Here is a 26,569-nt window from a genome sequence, read left to right as displayed (position 1 = left end):
CGGGGGGGGGAGCGGGCAGGGCCCCCGGGCGCCCCGCTCCGCCCGCGGCGGCGCATGCTCCCTGCCGGGCCCCGACCTGCCCATTTAACCGGCGGCGGCGGCGGCGGAGCGGGGGCCGCCGAGGGAGCCCGCGGGCCGCCCGGAGCCCGAGCGGGGATGCGGCTGCCCGGCGGCCGCCCGCGGCTCCGGCTCCCGCTTTGACGGGCGCTGCCCGGGGCCGCTGCAGCGCCGCCGCCGGCCCCTGGACGCGGCTCCGCCTCGGCTGCTGCCCGCGGGCCGGGCGAGCGGCGTTAGCTCGCCGCCGAGAAGCGAAGAGCGGCGCGGGCGGGAGGCGGCGGCGGCAGGTGGGGCCGCGGAGCGGAGCGGGGCGGGCGCGGGGCGAGCTTTCCGCAGCGCTTCTCCTCCTTACAGATTCTCCTTGCTGTCGTGACCGAGGTGATGCTAAAGAGCATCGAGCGGCAACAGTGCTTGGGAAGCGTGCGGTGAACGTGGACTTCCAGAAAGCCAGCAGCCTTGCAGGAGCAGGTCAGTCCGCGCCTGGAATCAGCGGAAGCAAGCACACGACGGGAAGAAATTCTCGTTGTGCCTAACTGTAAGCTCTGCTTAGATTTGCTAGCGGGATAGCCTGTCCCTCTCTTTCAGCTGCAGAGGGAGCTTGAGGAGGCTGCCGCCTTAAACTTGGTGCCTAAATGTCACAACGTGAATATTTCATAGGGTTGCTAACTTTGGTGCGATCGGAGACTTCGATGGTAAAGATGCCTTAATTGTTCGTGGTACAAACCTGTCTCCCCATGACATGACAGTTTCGAGAAGAAGAGAAAAGCATTAGGATAAATTAATACTTTCATGCTGGTGGTGGTCAGACTTAACACTTGATTTTGATGTTTCTGTTAAAAAAAAAAAGGCAAAATTGGAGGAGAAACATTTCAGGAACTGCTTTTCTGTTCCACATCTAGATCCAACAAACTTGTGAGCAGTACAGAAAAATTGACCACACTCAAGCCAGATCCAGTTCTGGTACTGTTGTAGTCCTACTGTTGTAGACGTGGGTTGGAGAGAACGGGATTTGTATGTGTAACAGTAGCATCATTAGGAATTTATAGAAATAGAACATGAGTAAGAACTTCAAAAGCACCCAGATTACTTGGGCACTGAAATCAAGCAGATACACCTGAAAAACACATACTAACCTTTAAATGTTTTCTATTATTTGTTTATTTATCTTCTTATTTTAATGTGTGGCGCTACCTGGACTTTCTTGCATCATGTGTAGCTCCCTGGTAGTTCTGCCACTCCACAGGGAGTGGCTGCAGCAGAGGAGCCAGGAATTTCAGATCCCCAGCCCTGTGCTTAGATTTCAGGCTCTGCATTAAACTCTGGAACTTATTACCACAAAACATTGTGGAAGCCAAGAGCATTGGCTTATGGGATTAGAAATTTGATATGGATAAAAAAAGAATCTCTAGAATTAATAGTAAATTAAATGAGAGCTTTGTAAGTGATATAAATCCCTGCATTTCAATGCATAAACTGGTCTTAGGATGTAGTATAAAACTTCTTGTATAAGAAAAGCTTGAGGTTTTTTTCTACACTGACTGCTGGTGGGTGTATTTCCATACAGCTTGTCATGCACACAGCCTGTGCAATGTTTTCCATGAGACTGTCTTGCCATCTTTTAAAGGTTCTGATTAAAGCACCTGAACTTCAAGGTGTCTCATGACATCTACCTGTTGCTAGAAGGTCAAAGCAACATGGCTCTCTAAAGAAGCTGCCCAGAAGAAATGATAACATTATATGAGAACAAAACAGTATTTTAACAGAATCTTATCTCAGGTTATCATCACTGTAATATAACAGATTAATAGTAGCTACTACAATGTGTTCCAAACAAACTTTATCAGCGCCATCTTTGTGAAAGTTTGCAGTCAATTTCTGTCAGCAGTGAGGTGTACTGTATTCGTGGCAGGAGAAGCTGAAATTGCTGAAATGATTGCTGAGATAGCAAAGATTTTTTTAAAAAGACCAAAGGCTGTATTTTCTAACCTTTTCACCAAATCGTTTATTTCTCTGAAGCTCTCAAGTGGCAGTGTTTTTCTTCTGAGTTACATCTCTCCTCTGACTGATGTCTCCTTATGGAATTTATTTTGATGACTGGACTCATATGGTTGATGGTATCGTGAGTGCTCCCTGAAAGAACAATCTTAGGGGTTCAATTTTGTAGCGAAATTTCCAGTAGAAGCTTTGGTCCAGACTATGGACCAAAGAAAATGGTCCTAAAAGTGTCAAATCTATGGAACAATGAAGCGATGGGGAAAAAACAGCTCTTCAGACATGTGGAGCTGCTTATGTGTCATTTTGCAAAGCCTCTTTGGAAATATCAGCCTGTCTGTGATATGCCCGTTTCACTCGGAGAATCCTAACCCAGTGCCTTTTGTGTTGAGTCCCCAAGGAGCTGTGAGGGCTTTGTGAATTACTTCTGAGGAAAATACAGAAGAAAGGAAAAACACAGATGTGCTATGAAAGTGGTCTTTATACATGATGTTTTTAATCTACCAAATTATATCAGTTTTAATATTTAGCTTTCATAGTTCTACCTTGGTAAGAATCGGCATGGAGAGTTATGCCTTGAGTAGTTTCCCAATTACTCCTTAGAAATATTTTTGAAGGAGTACTGCAGACTGCTGATGTGGCAGAGAACTTGAGAATATGGCTGAGTATATGTATTTCTACCTAGACTTTACTAGTGGTAGGTTTGATCTAGGCTGACTATTTGTCCATTCAGTTTAGGATCTAGGGTTGACCAGTGCTAGGAGCTTGCTTAAATGAGAAGAAAATCAGGTAATGGACATTACAAGGTAACTTGTTAATAGGCTTTTTTTTTTTAATTTTATTTATTTTTTAATAGATGGTGTGTGCTCTTCGGCAGTTTAAATATATTTCATATGCAGCAATGGATATAAGTTAGGCCTCCTCTGACTTCACTTTCTTCAGGGGTTTATGCCATTCTTGTCACAATGATATTGGAGAACTTTTCAGATGAGCCATAAGCAGTGTGAGTAACATCTGTTTGTGTCTACCCTTCACCTTTTTCCACGTTGGAGCAGTTCATCCAAGGAGTGTCTTGTTTTGGTAGTTGACTGTTCTGGGTTGTCTTTAATGTGTGTGTTGCTATCTCCTTATCTTGGCTAAGGCAACATAAAGAAAAACGTTTGACCTATTGGGTGAAAGTTGTGGAGAGTTGCAATGGATTCAAAGCTAGAAGGGAGCAAAAGCAAAAGTACCAGAGAGACTGCAGACAGTGGCAGGGGTGACCAGGCAATAAGAGGTGTAAAGCCTTGTAGTTGTGGAGAAGGAAGTGGCAGATGGGTGTGGAGACAGATAGGCAGAAAGAAAAAACTTTTACGTGGCAAATCTTTCGCCTCTGCTTGCCTCTTCCAAATAATTCCATCATATGATCATGCGCTGTGGCTTCTGCAGGAGGTGGAGGACAATCAGCACAAGACAGCTACTTTTAACTGCAGCAAGCCCTAGACAGCCAAGCTGCAGAGCCCTGTGACCCTTCAGCTGTGCAGCAAAACTCATAATCGAGTTTGTGCTGAGTGTGGCAAGGGAGTCACGAGGAGCTTTTAAACAGTTGTCAAGCGTTTTCAATGTTGACTTGATTAGTTCAATCAAACTACATTTGTCTCTGTCTAAGACTCTGAATGTGTTGAGCCTATATAGTCCTTGAAATCTGTTGGGTTTCTTGTGCTGCTGTTGCTTTTTGCTGCTGTAGGAATCTTTGAATATGATCTTGTGTTACAGAGCTGCAGAAAGTTGCTGATGTGTCCAGCAACTTAGCCATTGGGTTGCTTGTTCAGAAAACATAACTAAATGGGTCTATAAATCACCATTTTATTATTATTTGTATGCACACTGTTCCTTGGAGGTCCTCAAATTTGTGCCTTTCCTCCTTGTTTTCCTATCCTGAAGTGTCAGTTCCTCTTGCAGTTCAAAAATATTTGTTTAACATTTTGCCAGCCTGCATAAGAGGAGAAACAGACCCCCATGAATATTGTCTGGCAAAATAAGAAATGCAGTGTAGGAATGTGGCCCGAATGGCTTCTTTGTCTCAGTGTTGGAGGGAGGCTGGAACGCACACAGCAGTAAGCAGGTGCTTGAATTGTGGCTCTGAACAGCTTTTTTCCTCCTCTTTATGTTTACTGCACATGCAGTAAAAGAAGCTGTTTCTAGTCCAGTTGCCAAGAGCCTATGCCTGCCTTAGATCTAAGGGAAACCTTGCTAGAGTAACACGCAGCACCAACACTGCCTATTTCAGAAAGAATCAACTTTGGGTAAGTTGCAACTAAATTCATGTAATTGCTAATTTTGGGGTAGTCAAGAGACGTAAGGATGGCCTATAGAAAAATAACGAGGTATATTAAAAAAAAAAAAAAAAAATTAAAGCAATGATGGACAGCCTTTCTGGTTTGTGAGGTCTGTTTTGTTCTTTAATCAAGGGAATCGATTTTTTTTTCCCTCCACCTTCATTCTGTTGGAGGCTGAAGTTCTTCATGATTGCTTGCCTTGGTTGCTAGGACTTCAAAAAGGAAAAAAAAAAATATATATATATATATAATGAGTGTAATGAGTGCAGTGACTCAAATCTGTGCAAGTTTTCAGAACTCAGAAATCATTAATATTCTTGTGGAACAGGCCAGAGCCAATTTCAGGAATGATGTGTTCTTAGTTGTGGATAACATCTGAATCTCGCTTTAGATTTATGAGTTAAGATTTTCTGTGAAATGGTGCATGCAATAAAATCCAAGGATCACGCTTTCTTTTTTGAAACATTAGGGGTAACTCCTGCTGGGATCTGACCTGCTGCGTCAAAGAAGCTGAAGTGGTGGTCAAACCTCAAATCTAATGCTATTCCTCCATCTCCTCCCAATTGCCTGTTTCTAACTTAGAAGCAGTGTACTGAACTGGCTCTTCAGTTGGATTTGAAATGGATGTAAACATACTCACTCTGTTCTCCTCCTCCTCTGAGTGGAGACTAAAAAACTCCATGTTACTCGAACCTGTGCGTGAGTTACCTGCTGGTGCTTTTGTGCTGTTTGTGTCAGCGATACTCTGGAAGTGCTGGGCTGTACTCTGCCGTTGGTAAGGAGAGTCTGCCGCAGATCCAGGGTGTCAAGCTGCTCTTATTGCACCCCAAGGCAGAAGGCAATGACAGTCTTTGGTGTGATCTTCTGTTTGAAGAAGGGGAACCCAAGATGTTTCAGGGATCTACAAAGCTTGGCTGAAGCTGCTCTTACCAAGTGTCCTCTGTTAGCGCTCATCCTGCCTGCATGGTGTACTTATGTTGCTGTGCTGGATTCTGGAAAAAATTCTCACTTTGCTTGGAATGAGGCAAACAAAATAAAGGATTGTTCTGCTCATAGAGAAAGCTTCCCTGTAGGTCGGGGCTAGAGACGATTCATAAATACAAAGAGAGGGAGCACAAAGGAACAAGGAGATGACAGTGGCTTTCCAAGGCACTGTCTGTGTGTACCAGGTACTGGCTGTTGGTGCGACAGGAGAGGACTTTGTATGGGCGCTGTTGCTTTTGGACTCCAGAGGTGCATTTGGGGATGTTTATGACAAATGACTCCTATGTGTGAGGGGCGGCGGAAGCAGCTGGAGCAAGGCTAGAACAAAGGGCTGCTGTGCTACGGCCAAGGCCGACTGAGCAATTAATGAGCCAGGAAGGGTGGCTTTTCGTAAGATGTGACTAAAGCTAGGGTTAGAAGTGTGGCTAAGTGTGGTCAGGAGAGGGGCCTGACCATGCATATGAAAAGGAGGGCAGCGAAATTACACAGGGACTGACATAAGAACAGGGGAAGTTCTTGCAACCTTAGTGCTTGAGATCCATCCAACTGGACTGGACAGATCACTGGAGAATGTGCTGTTGGGAACAGTCCTGAGGCAGCCTCGGGGAAGATGATTCAACAGGGCCTCTTTCATCTTTGATTTCTGTGAACACAGCCTATATTTGTGCTGCCCCCACGTACTCCCATTCATCACTGTCTGCAGCCGATGTTGATAGCAGCAAACAAGCCTTTTGGGCAAGAGCAGGGAATGCTAGCTATCCCCTCCGCGAGCAGGAAACCACCGTGAAGGCCAGTTAGCACATGCTGATGTGCAGCTAGAATGGCCTAGCATGCTGCTGGTGATAACCCCTTTCCAGGCTTTTGCTGGGCAAAGGCAGCACTGTGCCTCCTCAATGCACTCTGGCTGTTGGCCCAAGGCAACCCAGAGCACGCTGCGGGAATGCCACGGGGCATTCGGCTTTACTCATAGCTAACTAAACTCTACACCCCAAAATATGGGCAGGAGATAGCCCAGTGTGGAGAGGCCCCTGCTTTTTCTCAGATAATCTGAAATGCATGACCTCTCATTTATCTTCTGCTATTGCACCAGAGATGTTCGGTGATTGCTAGATAACTTCAGTGCTCGGACCTGTTTCCTGCCTGTCTATCTTGATAGATGCTGTCTGTAAACTGTATCAGTGCGAGAAACTAACCGTGTGCAACAGGAGGCCTGGTTCCCACCCCTGCTCGCAGTGCTCTGTAAAATCCAGGGAGCTTTGAACTTGAACTCTGTTAATTACTAAAACACTAATAATTTAAGGTTGATACTCTTCCCAGACCTTAAAATAGAAGCTAGGTGCCTGTTCCTGGAGGATTGCAGGGGAGTAAAATGCCATGTTCTCTTTTTCTCCTGTAGGAATTTCAGCTTTGTCTTTTCAAAAGTGGAAAACTCCTCTTCCAGGTATTCCATGCTGCTGCATGCTCCGTGTAAGTGTTTACAGCTCAGTGCTAAATCCGTATATGCTCAAAGTCCATAATAGCTTAAACTGATAATGAGAATAGGAAAAACAAAAGGCTTTTTTCTTAAATTTCCCATAAAGATCTTTCAGTGAAATTTGCCTTTCTCAAGAAGTAAAATCTACTTGTTTCTTACCTTGACAATCTGAGGAAGAAACAAAACTGTAGAATTTCTTGTTTTCAGACCTAGAGCTCATGACCAGTCAGTGTCAGAGCAGGGAAGACTTTCAGCTGCAGTAGTGACCCGAGCACCTTCATTAACAGCAGAGCAGTTGGTGTGCTACAAACAGAGGTCAGGGCTTGTGCAAAGTTTTTGCTACTTTAGGCAGATAAAACTGCTGTTCTAATAAGAACGACTTCAAGAGTCTTACGTGTGCTCTTTAAATATGACCCTAAAGTGCCCTAGAGAAGCGCTGTCTCTCTCGGTTTGCATGCTCTTCACCTGTCCCTTTGGCAGAGGTGCTGGCCTGTGGCTGCTGTGAGAAGCGGGACCTTACTGCCCTGCGACGGGCCGGCGTACAGGCGTAAACCCACCTCTGCTGGCAGCTTAAGCCGAGAGGGTAGATTGTGAGCACGGGTGGCTGAGGAGCCGGCATGCACGATGGAAAGGGTAACTCTGCCAGACCGGCAGTCAGAGAGGACGGTGATATTTTACAGCAGCTCCCAATCCAAAGTATTCGGAGAGTTTTATTCTATGCTCTCCCCCTTACTCTATTCTCTACCACCTTTCTGGGTGGCCGCCTCTTCCGCATTCGTTCTTGCACCAGCTCCGGTGTAAGCAGTTGTATGATCCCTTCTCAGAGCAGGGGGGTGAAGTTGTTCCCAGGAGAGCCGTGGGCTGTTGCCCTGCTCGCTTGCTTCTCATGCACTCAGAGTCTGATGTGACTGATGGGGGTTCTGTACTCACAGCTGTCTTGAGGCTATTCCTCACGCTGCAAAGGCTCTTTGTCCCATTCAAAGCCATGACCTCATTTTAGAGACAGAAAACAGAGAGGGAGAAACCCACCAACCTGCCAGTGGAGGTCAAAGGGCTTGCTGAGAGATATGTTAGCATCAAACTTCTCCGGCAGGGACACAAATAACTGGAATTGCAGACCAGAAAATTACCATGAAAAAATGGACTAACTACCATGTGATTACAAAAGAGGCCATTAGTTCTGTGTGTGTCTAGGATTCAAAGTATATCCTTTGAGGAAGAGCGTGAGGTCGTGCTCCTAAAACTTGGAGTGAAAGGGACTGTATGGCTGCATGCCTGTTGCCTGATGCTCTCTAAGGATTTCCACGCATGGAGTTTTAGCTGGTTGTTCTCATCCCTCTTTTCTAGGCGCTGGCCTCAGCACTGTGGATGGCAGCAAATGTTACTTCTGGCAAAATGAAGGAAGGTTTGATTTCACTGTTAGGTGGTAGCAGCTTCTGCTGTGGTTAAATTTGTCACAGTGTGAGCCAGCCTGTAATCAGCCTGTTCGGGGTGCTGCTTGGGCTAACGAACACCCAGGCAGCACCTTGGCAGGGCGCAGCAGGTTCTTTCTGGCCAGGGGTCCTTTGATAATCAACTCGATTTGTGGTCTTGCGTGTCTGACAGCCATGGCCTTTGCCCTGGCAACTGATTTTTGCTAGCGTATAAGAACTACCCTCTGCACCCCCAGGCTGGTCCTAAAGACCTGACTGCTGCCATGGCTCTTGCAACTTTCCAAATAAAGCTAGAAATCACAAAACTCTCCTGTGAGAGATGTCGCAGCCTCCCTAGGAGCCACAGTGTGCTGGAGCGTGGAAGATTCAAAGTACCATGTTGGCTTGCTGCTGAGTCAGGCATCCTGTTATGCAGCATCTGCACTTTAGCTGGAAACGAGAAGTTCTGATTTTGATTCCTATTTTCTCATCCCTTGGAAAAAGCGTTGCAAAGTGGACACAATAAAACAGCTAGTGCTTCTGCTTTCCCATGTCTGCTCTGTAACTGCTGGGAAACTTTTCTGCTTCTCCTCAGCGCTAGTGATTATATCTCAAGTTGCGTGTCACTGTTTTGGGCGCTCAGGTGACCTGTGCAGTGGGGCAGCCATGTGCTCTCTACGGGTGGTGACTTTCCATCAGAACTGGTTTGCTCTTCTCTTTGCCGATTCCAGGTTGCTGGGGTAAGTGCTTTATTGTCTGCTTTCCCTGTTTTGCTCTGATAACAATTTCTTCGTTAAAAGGCTTGTAGTAATGTAAACCTATGAAATCCCACATGCTTGCTTAGGCATGGCTGAGGACAGGGGACTTTGTACCTCAAAATAGGGCAGTGATGACTAGCAGAAAAACTGTTGTGTAATTAATTTATTTAGATAGCTGCAGTAGGGGAGAATATTGCTTAAATGTCCAAGTATGCACCCAGAGGCTTCGGAGTGTTTTGTCGAGTGTGATGTTTTCCTTTGGCTTTGCTCTGCCTGCGTGGGCAGCGGGCTGCAGGGCTCTGGGGCTGCGGGAGCCTGTGGGGTGACAGCGTTAGAGCCGCTCGGCAAGGGGCACCGCGGGAGAGGGTCGGACTCCCCTCCGCGACCGGGCGCGGGCTCCGCCATTGGTGCGGTGAGGCCGTGCTCCCCGTCCCTCCCGCGCGGGACCAGCGCGTCCGAACGCTCCCCGGGAGCGCGGCGGCCCCGCGGCGCGGTGCAGCCCGGCGGCCCGGGATGCCCCCGAGCGTGGCCGGGGCCGCGCCGGGATGCCGGGAGCGGAGGAGGGGGCTGAGCCACCTGTTGGATTTTCGCGCATGGGGAGGCCGCTGCCCTTTTTAACAGCGTCCGTCTCTTTTTCCTCGCTCCCTGCTCCTGGTATTCCCTTTACAACCAGCCCATTGTGCTGGGGGTTAGAGCAGCTGGGTGGAGTGTTTCAAGCTCAAGTGTAATTTCAGTGCCTTAAAAGCCTTTGGAGGGTTTTCTTTTTTTTTCCCCTCTTTTTTTTAAGAGGACAGCAACGCCAACACGGGATAATTTGATGGATTACTCTGCGGGGCTGAGGGGCTCTCCTTAATCCCCTTTGTGGGCCTGTTTGACTAGACGCGTAGCAGAAGCCCCCAGCCTCAGGCAGAGAAAAGGCGGCTCAGCGGGGTAGGTTTTACTCACTGACATATAAATACGGGCCCTGGTCATGTGGTGCCGAATATAATCTGTGCCCATTACCACACTGTGGAGAAGGGGGGCACCTGGAAGGGGCTTATTTTTTCCTCTTCCAATTCAATTTACATTTTTATTCTTCTGCTAAAAATAATAGAAGAGGGGGTGGAAAAAATGCTGAATTAGACCAAATACCAAGGTGATGGGCACAGTATTAAAAAAAAATAATAAAAAAAAAAACACTCAAGTGAAAAGCATAACTGGATCTTTCCCCTCTTTCAGCCCTGACCCCAAAACAGGGGCTTCCCTCATGAATAAAAGCAAGAGCTAGGATCTTGCAGTATTAAAGTGGAGCCCTAGCTCTCGCATAGGGCCAGCCAGCCTCGGCTGGCGGCCTTGAATGCTTTATAGCAGACCTGAAGCCAACTGAGGAAAGGGTGACCGTGCGTGAGGCTCTGCGAGTAGAGGTTGAAAACCCTTCTTTGGTTGCAGGGTGTGTGTTTAAGAGTGTCTGAGACTTCTAGGTACTTGACCCTATTTGGTGATTAGATGCTGGTTCTGAGCAGGCAAAGTGGTGCAAGGACTATCCTACTGTATGGCGGGGCAAGTAGCCCCACTGCGGTTCTTCCAGAGGTGCTTTCAGGTCCTTCTGCAGCTGAGCTCAGCCAAGGTATATTTATTGGAGGTAGTCCGTTCTTCATTGCATCGCGACTGAACTTGGCCCTGCAGTGCAGTTGTCTTTTGACGTGTCCCTGATGGAGATGGGGCTGAGCCACAGGCCGACAAGGCAAGATTACAGCCGTGCGGCCTCGGCTCCTGCCTGTCCGCACAAGGCAGCGTCCTGCTCCTGCCTGCATGGGGGCTCGTCTTGGTCCTCCCACTCCTCCCAGCGTGGACAGCAGTGAGCTCTTCCCCGCAGCCTGAAACCCATTGCTGCCGCTTGGCTCCGATGGTGATGAAGTTGGCCAAGCATGGGAGAGTTAATGATACCCGCTGGCGTTGTAGTGTGCACTTCACTGATGTCCATCCCCTTTAGGAGTGCAGCAAGCTCCATAAAGTGTCAGCGTGGCCTCTGCTGAGTCAGTGACCTCGTTAGTCAGGCAGGCGGTTCCTGTTCGTTGCAGGGAGGGGAGGGAGGACAGGCTCCAACTGGCCACTGTTGTTTGCTGCTGTATCTTTTCCTCTGGTCAAATAGGCAGACATGGGAGTGCAGGCAGCCAAAGCCTGGGAGAAAACCTTCTGCCAGGAGACCTTCCTTTGTCTGCCGGAGGAAGAAGCAGGTTGTGGGACAGGAGGTCAGTGGAGTCCGTTGGCTGCCGCGCTTTCTGTTTGGTGTTCATGTTGTGGGTCAAGGGTGAGGATAAAGAGAATTGTTGGCCTGGCCTCAGAAAAGAGCATGAAATACCGAAGAAATGCAGAGTGAAGGGCAAGGGGGACAGATCTTTCCCCTCTCCAGAAAGTACTCCTCTCCATACAACAGGCTGGATGTGGACAATGCTGTTAGCCTGCTGGCTGGGAAAACATCCTTGCCTAGTGCCCCTTCTTAACAAACTTCTTGACCTTTTCATCTGTCTTGTAGGGACATTCATTTGCTGTCCATAGTCTCTCCTTAGTGAAGAATGTTGGGCTAAGGTGGCTCTGGCCTTGCCGACTGATTGCAAATGTCTTGATGGACGATGGGGCTCTTCCCTCTCATTAACTTGGCGCATGGCCTTAGTGGATCTCTTTTTCTGACTGTGCTTTTGCTTTATATGGCTAGTCAAGGGGAGACAAATAGTGACCTGCTTTATGTGCCCTTGCTGCTTACTGTAAGATGCTGTCTGAAGGTGAATGGAATCAAGTATTCAAAATACCCTCAACATAAACAGCCACTTGCCCTCACAGATCCACCTTCGCCTGAAGAAAATGCTGGTAGTGGGGGTGGGGGGGGGGAAGCCTCCCGAAGCTTCTGTGCGCGTGAATGAGTCCCTTGGGCTGGCTCTGGAGCAGCCCAACATTGCTAACGCTTGGGACTAGACGGCCTCCCAGGTCAGGAAGGCTAATGGTAGAGGAAAGGTTATTGGGTGGCTTGTGACCCTTGTCTGCTCCCTGCCAGGTACAGACATAGCCCGATAGCTCTGAAATAGCTTACAGCTCTGAAATGGCTTGCAGCTGTGGCCAAGGCAGCAGGAAGTTGGCAGGGCCTGAGATTGCATCTTGAATTCCTTTTCGGCGAGCTTTGGCTGGCCGCAGGGAAGGTGACTGGCTCGGTGGTTATGGGAGACGGCAGCTTTGTGCAGCAGGTACAGTCTGGTTCAGTGGCCTGCAGAATGAATGCAGGTGGGAGATGCAGCCCTCTGAAAGTCTGGTGCTAGCTGCAGGTGCTTAAAATTTAGGCTCTTCCACTCTCTTTTATTTCTTTCTTTCAGTTCATAAGATAGAGATTGTAGTGAACTGCCTTCAGTCAGTACACATTTGTGTTGTTGTTGGGCCAGGGATCAGTCTGGTTATCAGGACACCAGCAAGTACAAAAGGGCCTGAACTAAGCTACAGCTTTTAGACAGCCCTAAAAGCAAGATAGGTGCTACACAGAAGCAGCTGCAGCAAGGCAGGAAAGAACCAACCTCCATTTCTGAGAAGTGTGAATGTTTCCCTTAAGAACCAAACTGCGTGGAAGATCTGGGATAGGCACTGGGCCCTTCCCATCACTCCAAACACAGCCATAGCACCTAGCATTCGCCCTGGATAGACAGACATATCTTGTGTCTGGGCTGCTGGACAAGGAGGGAAATCTCAAGGAGGAAAAGGAGGGAATCTCAAATGAACTGTGGCACTTGGGTCTTCCTCATTCTGGTCTGAGGGGTTTTCCAGCCACTGCTGCTCTTTCCCTAAGCCAAGCTGCTGAGGCCAATATAATGGAGCCCCTGAGCTCAAAGGAAATGCAGAGTTAATTCAGAGAGACTAAATAAATTGCCGTTCTCCCATCCCTGCTGAATGACCACTCCCTGCTCCCCACGCTGTGAATGGGGTCAAGGAGATTTGGGAGGCGCGGGGGAAGGGGAGGGGGTCAGGAGGGGTCAGGTGAGTTTTCCATTGCATCCCGCGCAAGCCTGCCAGAGCTATTCTCCATGGTGTATTTCACATTCAGCTGCACTGAATGGACACTGATAGCTGTGAAAGGATCTGGCACTGTATGAACAGCCCTTCCCTAAGCGCTCGCTCTTGCGCTCTCTCCCACCCTTTCTTCCAAAGGGCTTCCAGGGAGCAGGGAATTAATAACATTCATAAGGAGCCCCTTGGAAGGTTGGAAATGTAACGTTGGGGTTATGAATGGAAACCCAGTGGCTAACAATACCCTTCGCTCTCCCCTTTCTCTGCTGTCAGTTGGGAATAACTTTCTGCCATGCAAGAGCAAGGAAAAAATGCAGGTCTGTGCTACTCGAGAACTGCTGGACTGGAGCAGCACCCAGCCGAGCCACCTGCCTAGCGCCATCTCCTGTCTCCGGCACTAGCCAATACCACGGCCTGGATGTTTCTCCAAGGAGACTTAGCAGAGGCTGATGTAGGGTAATTTGCTCCCATATAAGAAAGGGCTTAGACAGGTTATTACAGAGCCTTGACAGGTCACAAATGGTTGTTGATTCTAACTCCCTGTTGACCAACCGTTAGTGCGGCTGTTTGGTCTATTGCAGGGTAGATGAATGACAGTCGTAAATCAGAGAAGCTGCTATTTCATTTAGCAATGTCTCTTGTCCCTTCTGCACCTATGTAAGTGACTAGAAAGGTTAGAGAGGCAGGATATGGATTCTTATGAGAAAAACGTGAGCTTTTCTCTATATCCTTTAATCTTCATTCTGTCTAAGCAGTGTTCAGATGCAGTTTCTTTGAATATCTTGTGTTCCAAATATTTGAGGAGATCAGGAGGAAGAGAGACTTCTTTCTGTCTTTGCTTGTGCCTATCCACTAATGCTCCGTGCATAATCCACTTTCTCTAGGTGCCTCTGGCTTTGTTGCATCTAAAGACAAAAGGTGTGGTTAAAAGCTGTTAGCAAGGATACACAAGGCAATATCTGCGTGAAAGGAAGTGGAAGGTTGACTTGTACCAGCCATTGTGTAGTTTCGTGTCAGCGAGCCTGTACATCTGATATCACCACTAAACTCAATCCTGTTTCCGTGTGTGCGTCTGTGCACCTGCTGGTGCTTGTGTCTGTGGGCTTTCTAGAGCAGGGCCATGCTGTGTCTGTACCACATCTACACAGGAAGACATTTGTCAAAACTTTATAGCACATAAGCCGGGAACAAACTCTGACTAGGGGAAATGCTTGAATCCAAATCTGCTGGCCCACTGCCTTAAAATAAACAGACTCCTAGAAGCCATTTTTCTTGACTTCATCTCTCTTCCTCATTACTTTAATCCCTGCGGTGTTGCCACGTCCATTGCGTTTAGCAGATGCAGACTGCTCGGCTTCTTCCCTACCTTCAGAGAATGTAGAGGAGAGAGGGTACAGGACGCAGCAGGGCTTTGAGAGATGCAGTCCTTTCTGCTTTGGTTGGTGTTGCTGAAAAATGGGGCCTCTGTCCCCAAAAAGCCTTGGGTTCCCTCTGCCTGGACAGTGCTGCTCTCCTCTGCCTCTCCACGTCCCCCAGGACCCGCCCTCCTACCTGCTTGCCAGGTGAGCCAGCCTCTCCGCATTGATTTGTTGTTTCTCTGCAGAGAAAGGAAAAGCCATTTCCAGTTTGGTTGGCAAGCTGGAAAACTAAAGCAAAAACCCTGGGTTAAAGATGCTTTGACCCCCCTGGGAAGGGAGAGGAGGAGCAGAGGGAGAGCCTGAATGCTCCGCAGCAGATGATGGCCTGGTGGCTTGAGAGCTCTGTGAACAGTTGTGCGAAGCCCCACATGTGTCTTCCTTGTGCTTCTGCGTACAGGAAGCCTTACTCTGAAGGGCCGGTGTGTCCTGTAGTTGAGGGGGCTGGCTGTCTTTGCTAGGCGCCTTGTTGTTGAGCTCCTTAGAGAAGGACAAATACTGTCACTATTTTTGGGGGAAACTGAGTCAGGAAAAGTGACTTATCTGTCATTCAGCTCTTCTGACCAACTGTCCTGTCCGGCTGTGAAAGGTCTTCCTGTCACAAGATGCCAGATCCCACTGGGCTGGGCAGACTGTGGCCTGCTTACATTGGATGTGATGGTCCTGTAAATGTAATTGTTAGACCAGGATCTCCCAGTTAGGAGGTGCTTTGCCTGAATGCTTCCACATCAGGACAGAGTTACAGGGCACCAGACTCAAGCCAGTCCTCCTGCGTAGTCTGTCAGATAAATTGTCCTGCAAAAGATTAGCAGCTTAAATGAAGTGTTTGGTCTTGCTGCTGAGACTGTTATTTAGAGCCGAACTGACACCTGCAAAACTGATGGGAGCATCTCATTGCCTAATCCTGTGTACTAAAGCTGTCTCTGCTTGCCAGTGCAGCCCCAGACCCCACCACGGTGAAGAGCAGCCCTGGGCAGCATAGTACTTCTGCTGAGGGGTTCGAGTCCTGTTTGGCAAGTTCCTACCCTGCTCAGTGCTCTGCTGATACCCGTAGCATGGAAGAGCTGATTTGTGACGTGCCAGCAGGCCAGCAAGGGAAGGTGACAAGTGTTGACACCAAGGCAGGGCTTTAGGCAAAATTCAGGTGTATATCCAGGTCCTGGAGTTTCCTTCTGAGCTGTTTTGGGGCAGGAGAGGCACAGCACTCGGGAAGAGCGAGCCGTGTCCTTTGTCAGGCCAGCGTAGCAGCCTGTGTTTGCTCAGCACCTTGCGTGAGGGGCCCAGACGCAGGTGTGGCCACGGTGCTAATAACACCCCAGCGTGCTGTGTTGTGCTGTGTTATCGGGAGGCAGGGAGGGCCCTGAAACCAAACCCGCATGTGTACCTGCAGCTCAGTTCCACCTCTGCTTGCTAATTACTTAAGCAGTCTTTTGGTGAAGTGCCGGCTCTGCAGGCAGTAGAGGGATCGCCATCGCTTCTCTGCGCGGAGCAGGTGAGTGCTGGCTTTTGGGCTCCTGTGAGCCTCACAGATCTTCCTTTTCTGTCCCTCTTCCCCTGTCTTTACAGACCAACGCTGTCACTCTGATGCTTTTGCAAGTCTGCACTGGCATGTCTTTACAGCTAAGCCACGCTGTCTGTATTTTGCAGTTAAAATAAAGAGACGTTTAATGGGTTTTAACGGGACAACGTGCAGTAGGCAGTGAGCACTGCATCTCTGTTCTGGGTCTAGCTCAGGGAGAAGGTGGCTCAGTTACTCTTGGCTCGGGAGCCTGCTGCCTCTGGATAACAGCACCAAGGTTTGTACTGCCGGAGCTGGAGGGCTGCAGTTTAAATTCCTGTCCTAAGGCTGTCAGCCAGCTGGGCACTCCTCATAAATGAACAAGGCTGAGACATCCTGTGTCTGTCCCACATCCAAGAAAGGTGGTTGCTGCCCCCAATCACTTCCATGCGGTTAGATTGCATCTAAAGTAATGCTAAGCATATCGGGGGGCCTCTGAGTATTCCTTTGAAGTGATGTCTAGTGATTAAAGGAAAACTGCTGCTATTCTCCCTCTGCATTAACTTCCGATTTGACCTTGGGCAAATCGTTTGAATGCTCACTGTTGTTAAAAGAAGATACCCTTTGTGACAGTCAAAGTCTAAGGGAGCATGGAGGGGGAAGGTTGGTAACTCTGGTAAGAAAGTAATCAGTATTTATTGTGCATAATTAATTGGCAGCCCATCAGCTCCTCAGCTCAGGAGCGGTATCTTTCTCCTCCACAGCAGTAAGAGGTAGAAAATGATGCTTGTGTCTTTGTAAAAACCTCATCACCCCACTTGCAGTTTCACCCAGGTATCTCTTTGTAGGTCTTTTGGCTGATGCTGAGAAGGGAAGAAGAGGATTTGGAAACCCTCCCAACTGCACCTGTCTGCTTCTAACACTTGTGCTGCTGCTGAAGTTAGAGAACACTAATTTGTACAGAGTTTGGTGACAGTACGGTGTTCTAGTTCTGCCCTGTGTGGTTGTGGTAGGGCTGTAGTCCAACATACTCCTGATTCAGTGGTTCTTCAGCGTTTGTCAGGGGTTCCATCAACCTGGCTCGACCCTCTGCCAAGCAGCCGCTCTGGATCCAGGAGAATCTGACCTGCTCCACCAGGCATGACCTCAAGCACTGAGTGCCTCTGTGCTGAGGAGGAAGGGCAAGTGTTTGCCTGGGGACGCTCCCTGTGGAAGTCTTTCCCTTTCCCCTGTAATTGAGACAAAGAATTTAGAGGGGGCAGGGCTGCAAAACTGGATTTTCACCTAGTTTCTCCTGCTGGGATCACTCTCCCCAGATAAGTAAGGAGAACTCCGTATTAGTTAGCCTCTCTAGTATGGAAGGGGTATGTGGGCAGGTAGGTGCTGCAGTCAGGGAGGAAGCAAGCCGAGATAAACTCCACTTGCATATCTTGTGTTCTGCTCAGCCTCCTTCATCCAGAAGGGCCCAAAGCACTTGGGGACTGGGCTGCAGACAGAGATGAGGCATCTTCACAAGATACTTTTAGCAAAACAGCTGTTTGGTTGACTAGAGTAGACGCAGTTCACCTTGCAGGGTTTCTTTCATTTGCAGACTCTAATAACAGCAGGCTCATAACAGGTTGCTAAGAGGCATTTGCTTACTCTACCTTAGTTGCTTAGACCCTGTCCTGATCTGGTGGCCTCTCCCCTCTGAAGAAGGCTGGAGAGGGAGCATGTTACAGGGCAAATAAATGACTCAGACTAATGAGTAAGGTAATTGCCGTTCACTGTTAGACAAGGCTAAACTGGGTCAGGTTTGTTTGCAAAACTGCACGGAGGCACCATCTGTTCTCTGTGCCCCATCTCGGGCTGGAGACAGGGTTTGGGTGAAACTGCTTCCCTGGGAGCTGCAGAGCAGAGGGGATGATGGCCAGGTCATTAAGCAGCAATGTGGGTCTCTGGAGACTGCTCTGCGTGACCACAGGCAAGTGGCTGCAGCCTCGATTCTCTGGGGGGACTCTTAATTGATTTCACTGGGAGATGGGACCTGAAGCCCTTTCTGAAGATCAGACCTTTGTCTCTCTGCTACAATGGCCCGTCTATGAGATGGGGCCGGATGGGATGCTGAGAGATCATTACACCTCCCTTTGCCCCAAGGTAAGATTGGATTTTCCCAAACCATTTCTGACAGGTGTCTGTCTCACCTGTCACAAGCTCTTGGAGAGAAACCGAGCACGAATGTAGCCAGTGTCTTTTAATCCTAGACCTCTCTCAGGTGCCCTCTTTTCAGCCTCTCACGTCTGCCCAGAGCTGGTAAGCCCGTTGGGACAGGGCCTGTCTCTCTCAGCTGTGATGTGCCTGTGCAGTATCTGTGCAGTGCTGGTTTTAGTCCTTTTCTGCACTCTGGAACATGTTGTTTCTAACAAGCTCTCTCTTTTCTCAGAGCACAGCATGTGAACGGAAGGGGGGGCCTCGAACAGGAGCCCTGGCTGCCCACACCTGGACTCAGCACTGCTAGGGCCACATCTTGCAGTAAGAGGAGGAAGAAAAGATGGTTCATTCGCAGTCACTAAAAATGGGAGGCAGCATCCGTCCAGCAGACCAAGAAGAGAAGCTCCAGACCTTGTTGTCTGCCTGTGGGACATCCCTGGGAGTGCCACAGCTGGAGTGACACGACCCTCTGTCAGTACAGGGTGTGAGGGCAGCATGGCGCAGAAAGCATGGATCAGCATGCTCTTCCACAACCGCAAGGCCCAGCTCCTGCTGGTCAACTCCCTGACGTTCGGCCTGGAGGTCTGTCTGGCTGCAGGGATAACCTACGTGCCTCCACTACTGCTGGAAGTGGGTGTGGAGGAGAAGTTCATGACCATGGTTCTGGGTAGGTAGTTTATCTCCTTTTTGAGGTGCTCATTTTCTGCGCGAGTGTGAAGGATAGGGGGCAAGTAAGGGCATGGAGGCTTGCTTGTCTCTGTAGGGTGGTGTGCAGGGATATTGTTATATCAAGGGCAACCTTGCATTTGGAGGAGGCAGCTGTGTGAGTTCCTGAAATGTCCTAGGCTTTTGTTACCGTGCCCACAGACCGGGATGCCAGTGTCCTGTCAGATCTACCCCCTTAACGCCACTGCTGTCTCTTTTCCAGGGATAGGCCCTGTCCTCGGTCTCATTTTTGTCCCAATGATTGGATCTGCCAGTGACCACTGGCATAGCAGCTATGGCCGAAGGCGGCCTTTCATCTGGATGCTGTGCCTGGGAGTCCTGCTGAGCCTCTTCATTATCCCGCATGCCAGCAGCCTGGCCAGCCTCTTTGCCCTCAGCGCTCGCCCACTGGAGATTACCTTCCTCATCCTGGGCATTGGCTTACTGGATTTCTGCGGCCAGGTCTGCTTCACTCCACTGGAAGCCCTGCTCTCAGACCTCTTCCAGGAGCCAGACAACTGCCGCCAGGCTTTCTCCATGTACGCCTTCATGATCAGCTTGGGGGGCTGCATTGGCTACCTACTTCCAGCAATTGACTGGGATGGCAGCTTCCTGGCCCCATACTTGGGTGGTCAGAAGATGTGCCTCTTCAGCCTGCTGGCCATCATCTTCCTCGGCTGCATGCTGGCCACTCTCTTTGTGACAGAGGAGGCCGCTACTCAAGCAGATATTCTGGCCAGCCCAGCACTGAAGGATGCTCCCCCTAAGCCCTCGTCTCCTGCCTGCTGCTCTTGCCAGGTGTCCAGGAGCCTGCTGCAGGCCAGGCATGTGATGCAGGCCCTGAGAAACCTCTGCACATTGGTGCCGCGGCTGCACAGCCTCTACTGCCGCATACCCAGAGTCATCCGGCGCCTGTTTGTGGCTGAGCTCTGCAGCTGGATGGCACTCATGACTTTCATGCTTTTCTACACAGACTTTGTTGGGGAAGGGCTTTACCATGGCGTTCCCAGAGCCAAGCCAGGCACGGATGCTAGACGCCACTACGATGAAGGTAAGAAGTGAACCAGCTGCTCTGAGGCTGCAGGGCTTCCCTATAACAGGAGCATTTAGTGGGAGCTAGGAATGGGCTGAACTCTGCTAGTAATGCAAAATCACATGTTACAGGAAACTGTACACTTTCTGCAGAGGGTTCAGGAAAAAGCATTCCCTTGTAGCCCACAGAGCACTGCACGGTGGACTGAATGGGGGAACACTTCTTTCTCCTCTGAGCTACCAGGCACAAAGCAGCAAAGCCCTGTCCCAGGGCTGAACTGTTACGTGGCAGAAGCAGGTGGCATGCTGACCAGGACATATTCAGATCTGTCTGTCAGCTGTTGATGCCTCTGCTGAGTTCTTTCACTGCTATTTCCTGCTTTTTAAATGAGGGATAATGGTGTTCTCCATCTCTTGCAGACTAAGGGCTGGAAAGACAGGGAGTGCTCAGGAGCAATGAGGTGGGCTTTGCTGCATCTCTCTTACATGCTACTGAGATGTCTTCATCTCACATCTCTACCCAGGAAGTCCTCAGGCAGCTTCCCCTCTTCTCCTCCCTCCCTCCAGTGCTTTCTGATAGGGATCATCACTGGAGCAGTACATCCACTGCCACGTCCGCATCGTGGGATACTGCTAGCTGCAGTGCATTACCTGCTTGCTGTTGTTGCCTGCTGGCCCATTTTGGCTGCTGTGTTGTGCCAGAGTGCTGATTCCAATGCCCAGCCCTTCATTTCCTCTTGCAGATCTACTTCTTATTCTCGGAGGCACTTCCCTGGCCCTCTTCCTCTAGCTGTATAGCTTACCCTCTGAGTTTTCCACTCACTGCCTCTGTGAGCTCTGCAGTACACTGCCTCTTTGTACTGAGTGTCTAACTTAGAGGGAGCTTAATTATTATTTAACACTTGCAATGTAGAGCTTCCAGCAGGTCAGGGCTTCATTGTGCTAGCTGTCATAGAAACCTGCATTGAGTAATGATCCGTGCTCCAAACAGTTAATGGTTTTAATTCCCTGAAATCTAATAAATCTTTGTAAAGGGTAAGGTCCGGATTGCTACCGGATACTGTAGCCACTTAGTGGATGTTTTGTATTTTCCTATTGGTTTAAGCATAATTCTTTGTTCCTTTTGTTCTGTTGCTGGTTTTGGCATCTGATGGCACATCCTGGTTCATGAGCAGGTAACAGATCTTGAGTCTTAAGAGTGGGAAGGTAAGCACAGGAACTTTCAAAGACAAGAATGGCATGTGGATTCCTAACTCTCATTGCCCCTCCGGTTAGCCTGGCGTATCCAGGAGCGCATGTAGGAAATACTCCCTGCCAGTGGAGGGTAGGGGATGTATCCCTGTGTTGCACCAGCCAGGCTACATGAGCTGATGCTGCTCTGCTGTGTGGTACAGTGCCATGCTGTCCTGGCTGTCTGGCACTGTGCCACATTCAGCATGGACTTTCCTGGATTGGACCCTGGAGGGGAGGGAATGATGCCCAAGGATGTCTGGCTGACTGAACTGAGGGCTGTTCCTGTCACCACCTCTGCTTTATCTGCAGGTGTCCGCATGGGTAGTTTGGGGCTCTTCCTGCAATGTGTCATGTCCATCTTCTTCTCGACAATCATGGACTGGATGGTGAAGCAGTTTGGGACGCGAACAGTCTACCTGGCCAGTGTGGTGTTCTTCCCCATGGCTGCCTTCGTCATGTGCCTTTCCCACAGCATCATTGTTGTTACCATCTCAGCTGCTCTGACAGGCTTCACCTTCTCTGCACTCCAGATTCTGCCGTATACACTGGCATCATTGTATCACCATGAAAAGCAGGTAGGAATCTGGTGCGGCACATAGCTGTGGTGACAGCTTGGCCAGCCTCTTTTGCCACTTGTAGCCGGTACAGTCAGCACAGCCCATGGAAGTGTTCATGCATGCCTGTGTTCAGGGGTTTTCCACATACGCCTCTTGATTCCAGGCTGTGTCTTCTCTGAAAATTCATCTGAACTCCATTAATATGAAATGGAGGAGAAAACACAGTTGCACTCCAAGCATGGTATTATATAGCTTTGAATAGTGAGGAGTGGGCAAGATGGAAGAAGTCAGCTGAGGTTGGTGTGTCAGGAAGGACGTCCTATGTCCTCCCTGTTCTGCAGGCTTTTTAGGCTACCTAGTGCAGGTTAGTTAGCGACTCCCATGTGTTTTTTGCAACCAAGTCGCTTCTGCAGTGTGACTAACCTCAGGTATTTTTTTAAAAAAATTATGAATACTCGGCCTTTAGAGTTCCTGCTTTCACATTTTTCTTCCTATTCCCCTAGCTCTAAGGAAAATAAATATTGTGAAACTTTTGACATCAACACAAAAGCTAGCAATCCTGTCTCACAGATGTTATCTTTGCGGAGAAGTCCTAGGAGGTTCCTGAGTTGCACACTGGATTAATAGGAGTTTCTCTTGTGCTGCAAATGCAAAATTAATTTGTGGTTTGAGAGCAGCTCTTTCATCCCAATGGCAGGCGGTTCAACGTGCAGTGAAATAAGTAGGAGTTTTTACCACAGGCATCCAGATGTTCACGTTGAACAAATACTTGTGACCAACCCATCCCAATTTATACCAGGCATCCTGTCAAAATAGGGGTGTGAGAGAGTGTTCTACTTTACAAAAACTAAAGTTTGGCTGGGATCTCCCATGGATGTAATATGAACAGAATGAAAACCAAAACCCACAGGCTGGGAATGTGAAGGCCACATGCCCAAGTGTTTGCCAAGGGTTTGATGGGGAACACTCTTAATACAATGAGACAGGGGTATAGCAGGGTTTGGTTTTGTTGTCCTAGCTTTAAAGTTCCTCCTTCCTTTACCAACTACTTTCCAGCAGGTTGCAGTGAGACCCCACACAAGAAGCAGTCCCTAAAATGCCTTTTGTAGAAAATTCTCCATCTTCTCCATTTCTGTTCTCTTTTCTCTTACTGTGGAATTCTGTCACAGTTTTTGTTTGCTTCCCCTTGTTCCTGCTTCTTCTCTTCCTCTTTCTCTCTTTTTTTTACTTTTTTTTTTATTTTAAATACTCCTCCTGAAGTGAGTCAGCAGAAGGGGCATCCAGAGTGGCTGTTGTTTCCACCCTGTGCGGGATCGTTGGCGAAAGCCTGCAAGGCCACCTCAGCTGGAGCTCCTTGCTTTGCATAGGCTGTGTAAGTTGGTCAATTCTCCTGCATGCCCTCTCATCTTCGCACGGCCACTAAACCTTGTCTAGAACAGGAAGAAGATTTGCATGTTCTAACAGACTTGGAAGCTTGATATAGGATAAATGCATGGTGAGCCTTCACATCTTTTGCATGAAGTTAGGGAAAAGTAGCTAGCTCATTCCCACCAGTCTCCATCAACTCTAGAGGGAGATGAAGCTGCTGATTTAGGTACCATTGTGTTCTGGGGTTATATCACTTTACAAGTGGTGACTTTAAAGCATAAGCTCCCACTAAGTTTGGTCCTACTGAGTATGTGTATAACTGGATTTTGGATTCTCTGTGGTAGCTACTCATACATTCCTGCCAGAACTCGTACCTCTGAAGTCCTATTTTAAATCAGGCTTGAAACAAAACAAAACAAAAAACAAACAAACAAACAAAAAACCCCACCAACAACAAAAATGTAGCATGGGCCTTCAGAGCAGCTGAGCAGGCTTCTGGAAACACCCAGCATCAAATATGAAGGGGCTGGAAATGTGATGCACATCCTGGTGTGGTTCACACAACACCCTTTCTGTGCAGTATTTTGAGTTGCTTTGAAGTCTGATGGCGATAGGAGACACATGGGAGGTTTTTAAGCTCCACATAAAGTATGTGACAGTCCTGGATTCATGCAATTGGGCTTACATTCATAAGCCAAGACAGACTCATGGGGTTGAAGGGTACAGTGAGCAGCTGAGCAGAGCCCACGTAAAGCTTTGGGGAGAGGATTTAGATTTAGCAAAGTTTGTGTCATCTGTTTTCTCTCCTCTGCTTGAATCTGAAACTGTTTGTGTTATAGAACTGCAGCCATGGCCCGGGGCAGCTCGAACAGAGCCTGGCTGGTGCTGACGTACACTAGGGCAGGGCTGGGTGTAGCTGGGCCGGTGCCAAGACTGCTGAAAGCTTTGGGATGGCCTGGAACGGAGCGAGGGTGCCCATACTCCTGCCATAGCTGTTCCCTCACTGTGATCTGTGTCCCTGTCCCTCCTGTCAAAGGGAAAGTAATTCACACAAGGTGTTCTGAGCCTGTAGCTGGAAGCAGTTGCTCTGCTCTTGGATGGATGCTCTTTTCCCCCTTACTGTTTTCCTGGTTCATTCTATCTCACCGTGTGGAAAATGAATTAACATGTCATTTGTTATCTGTACTATCCCATACAGATGAGAGATTGTATTTAAATGCAAATGCCCTGGAGTTTTAAAGTTGGGGCTCTGTAGTGTTTTTGCTGTCCGCACATGACTGTCCATTATTTACTGGTGTTATCATAGAGAGCATTTTGGTCCAAATTCTCTGTGCGAATATTGCTGGAGTGAGCCATGCCCCAGAAATCTCAACCTGAGCAGAGTGGGGGGGGAGGGGGGAGGAAGTTTCCCCACTTTTCCAGTCTGAGTAAGGAGGCTCAGCTCAGGCAGATGAAGCGACTCACTCAAGGTCCCACTTGGCCTCTTGCAGAGCTGTTCCCTGAGTCCCAGTATTGAGCCATCTCGGTTGGTATCGCTTTTAAGTATTCCAGATAGGCAAGAGCTGGCTCCGAACAGTTCATCTGCTCTTAGGGTTGTTTTGCAGGAGCATTCTGAGTTCCCAGTCAACCACCTTGTTAAGCCTGCTGTTTGCCCTGGAATGGACTGTTCAGCCCTTGATATATTCAAGGTGGGCTCTGACCCTTTACTACTGTTTTGAAAGTGCATATCAGCCGATTTCAGGGTGAGGGGAACTGGAGCTAGTGCCCTGTAGTTCATCCCCACAGAAGGGTATGATCTAGCTGGTGGAAAGTGAGATTCAGTTCTCCTCTCCCCACTGTGAGGTAGGAATCAGGCCACTGAACGCCCTGGTGACAGGGAAAGGACCAGGTTCCTAAAGTTCAGCTCATGTGCTTCACACAACTGACTGATTCTCCTGGCACCTAGCGAGGATGTGGCAGCCCAGAGCTCAGAGCAAAACATCCCAAAGTGCAGAGCCTGGGCTGGCTTTGGGCTCCAGTGCTCTGCTGAACCACAGAACTTGAACACAACAAAGGCACTGCTTGGACAAATTCCTCTAGTGAGTCAGGGTTGCTTTGAATCCCATACCAGTCAGGAAAAGGCAGACTGGCTCCTGGAAGCCATCTCACATGGATCAGGCTCATTGCAGGCACTTTCTGCATCTAACAGCCCTTTCCCAACACGTGAAAGCCTAGAGTGTTTTTACTCTTTTGTACACAGCATCCCACCTCCTCTCACCTTGCTTGCTGGGCTCCACCCTTCCTCCTCATTTCTCACCTCCCTCCTTCTTTCCCCTAGGTATTTTTGCATAAGTATAAAAGCAAAGAAGAGGAAGACACATCTCAGTTGGACAAGAAATTGGTCTTCCCTAAAGGCCTCCTCTCCAGCCAGAAGCTACCTTACCAGAATGGATACACTGGAGGCCTCTTCTCCTCTTCCTCATCCTCCTCACCTTCTCCAACTGCCAGCTCAGCTCTATGCGTCAGCTCCTCCTGCGAAGTCTCACTCATGATGATGGTGGGAGATCCGGACTCGGCCCCTGGCCGAGGGATCTGCCTGGACCTGGCCATTTTGGACAGTGCTTTTCTCCTCTCTCAGGTTGTCCCGTCCCTTGTCATGGGGTCCATCGTCCAGTTTACCCAGTCAGTGACTGCCTACATGGTATCAGCTGCTGGCTTTGGCCTCATAGCCATTTACTTTGCAACCAAAGTTGTCTTTGATAAGAGTGACATGGCCAAGTACTCAGTGTGATGTGGAAGGTGCAGAGGCAACACCCGGGTGACTGCATGGCCAAACAAGAAGCGTGCTTATGTTCACATAGCCACTTGTGGGAAGCCTCCTGTTGCATGTGCTCTCCCCATGCTGTTGCTGGGAGCCCTAGGGGTGCTGTTCTTGGGCTGGGGGCAGGCGAGATGCAATAGAGCTTTTCTCAGGTGTAAATCTGAGGCGTCAGGGCATTGTGCTTTGGGCTTTTCACGTGGTGCCTTTATCAAAGGAAAGCACTACACAGGCAGCACCAAAGGGGATTGTAGAGGTGAGAGAAAGGAAATGTACCTTTCCTTTAAAAACGGGTCACGTTTCTGTGTAAATCTACCTAAACTAAGCAGGAGAAACAGTGGTTTAGGAAAGGGAAAAAGCGACCATTGACTATCCTGCTTTCCGGTTGTAGCTGGATCCTCTTCCCCTGCTTGTTCTAGTTTCACTCAGCTTGAGTAATACTTCAGATAGGACATTGGGAGGAGATTTGCCTGGAAAAAGGATGAGTGGCTAAGATTTAACCAGTGAGCAAAGGGGGGGGGGGGGCATATGTGTACACACATGCTTTAGTCCTTCCCAATCTTTGTTCTGGCTGACAGAAACCAATTTAAGAGAAAAGTTACTAAGTCTTGTTTTAGAAAAACAAGTAACACTTCATTAAGACCAGTTCCAAAAGGTGACTTATCTTTTACCTTTGTACCAAGATTCATCAGATGAAAAAGAAAGACTTTTTAACTCTCTCTCTCTTTTTTTTTTTCCTCTCTTAACCAACTA

General features: G+C 48.8%; 1 protein-coding gene across 1 annotated transcript; it reads left to right on the top strand.

Moving 5' to 3' along the window:
* The first annotated feature begins 445 nt into the window (after positions 1-445).
* SLC45A3 (solute carrier family 45 member 3) lies at positions 446-26,569 on the top strand. The gene is made up of 5 exons (XM_062595069.1): positions 446-525; positions 18,357-18,791; positions 19,053-19,880; positions 21,404-21,669; positions 25,337-26,569. The coding sequence occupies exons 2-5, from the start codon at positions 18,620-18,622 to the stop codon at positions 25,787-25,789; spliced, it is 1,719 nt and encodes a 572-aa protein (XP_062451053.1). The 5' UTR covers positions 446-525; positions 18,357-18,619; the 3' UTR covers positions 25,790-26,569.

This window comes from Rhea pennata, chromosome 25 (genome assembly GCF_028389875.1).
Source record: "Rhea pennata isolate bPtePen1 chromosome 25, bPtePen1.pri, whole genome shotgun sequence".
Classification (NCBI taxonomy): domain Eukaryota; kingdom Metazoa; phylum Chordata; class Aves; order Rheiformes; family Rheidae; genus Rhea; species Rhea pennata.
Note: the sequence above shows the minus strand (reverse complement) of the source record. Positions and strands in the feature narration are given on the sequence as shown.

Bases quoted from the DNA above. Each gene is read 5' to 3' on its own strand.
- SLC45A3 (XM_062595069.1), top strand. From the start codon at position 18,620: ATGGCGCAGAAAGCATGGATCAGCATGCTCTTCCACAACCGCAAGGCC. The intron at 18,792-19,052 runs GTAGGTAGTTTA...TCTCTTTTCCAG, and splicing joins GTTCATGACCATGGTTCTGG to GGATAGGCCCTGTCCTCGGT. The intron at 19,881-21,403 runs GTAAGAAGTGAA...CTTTATCTGCAG, and splicing joins TAGACGCCACTACGATGAAG to GTGTCCGCATGGGTAGTTTG.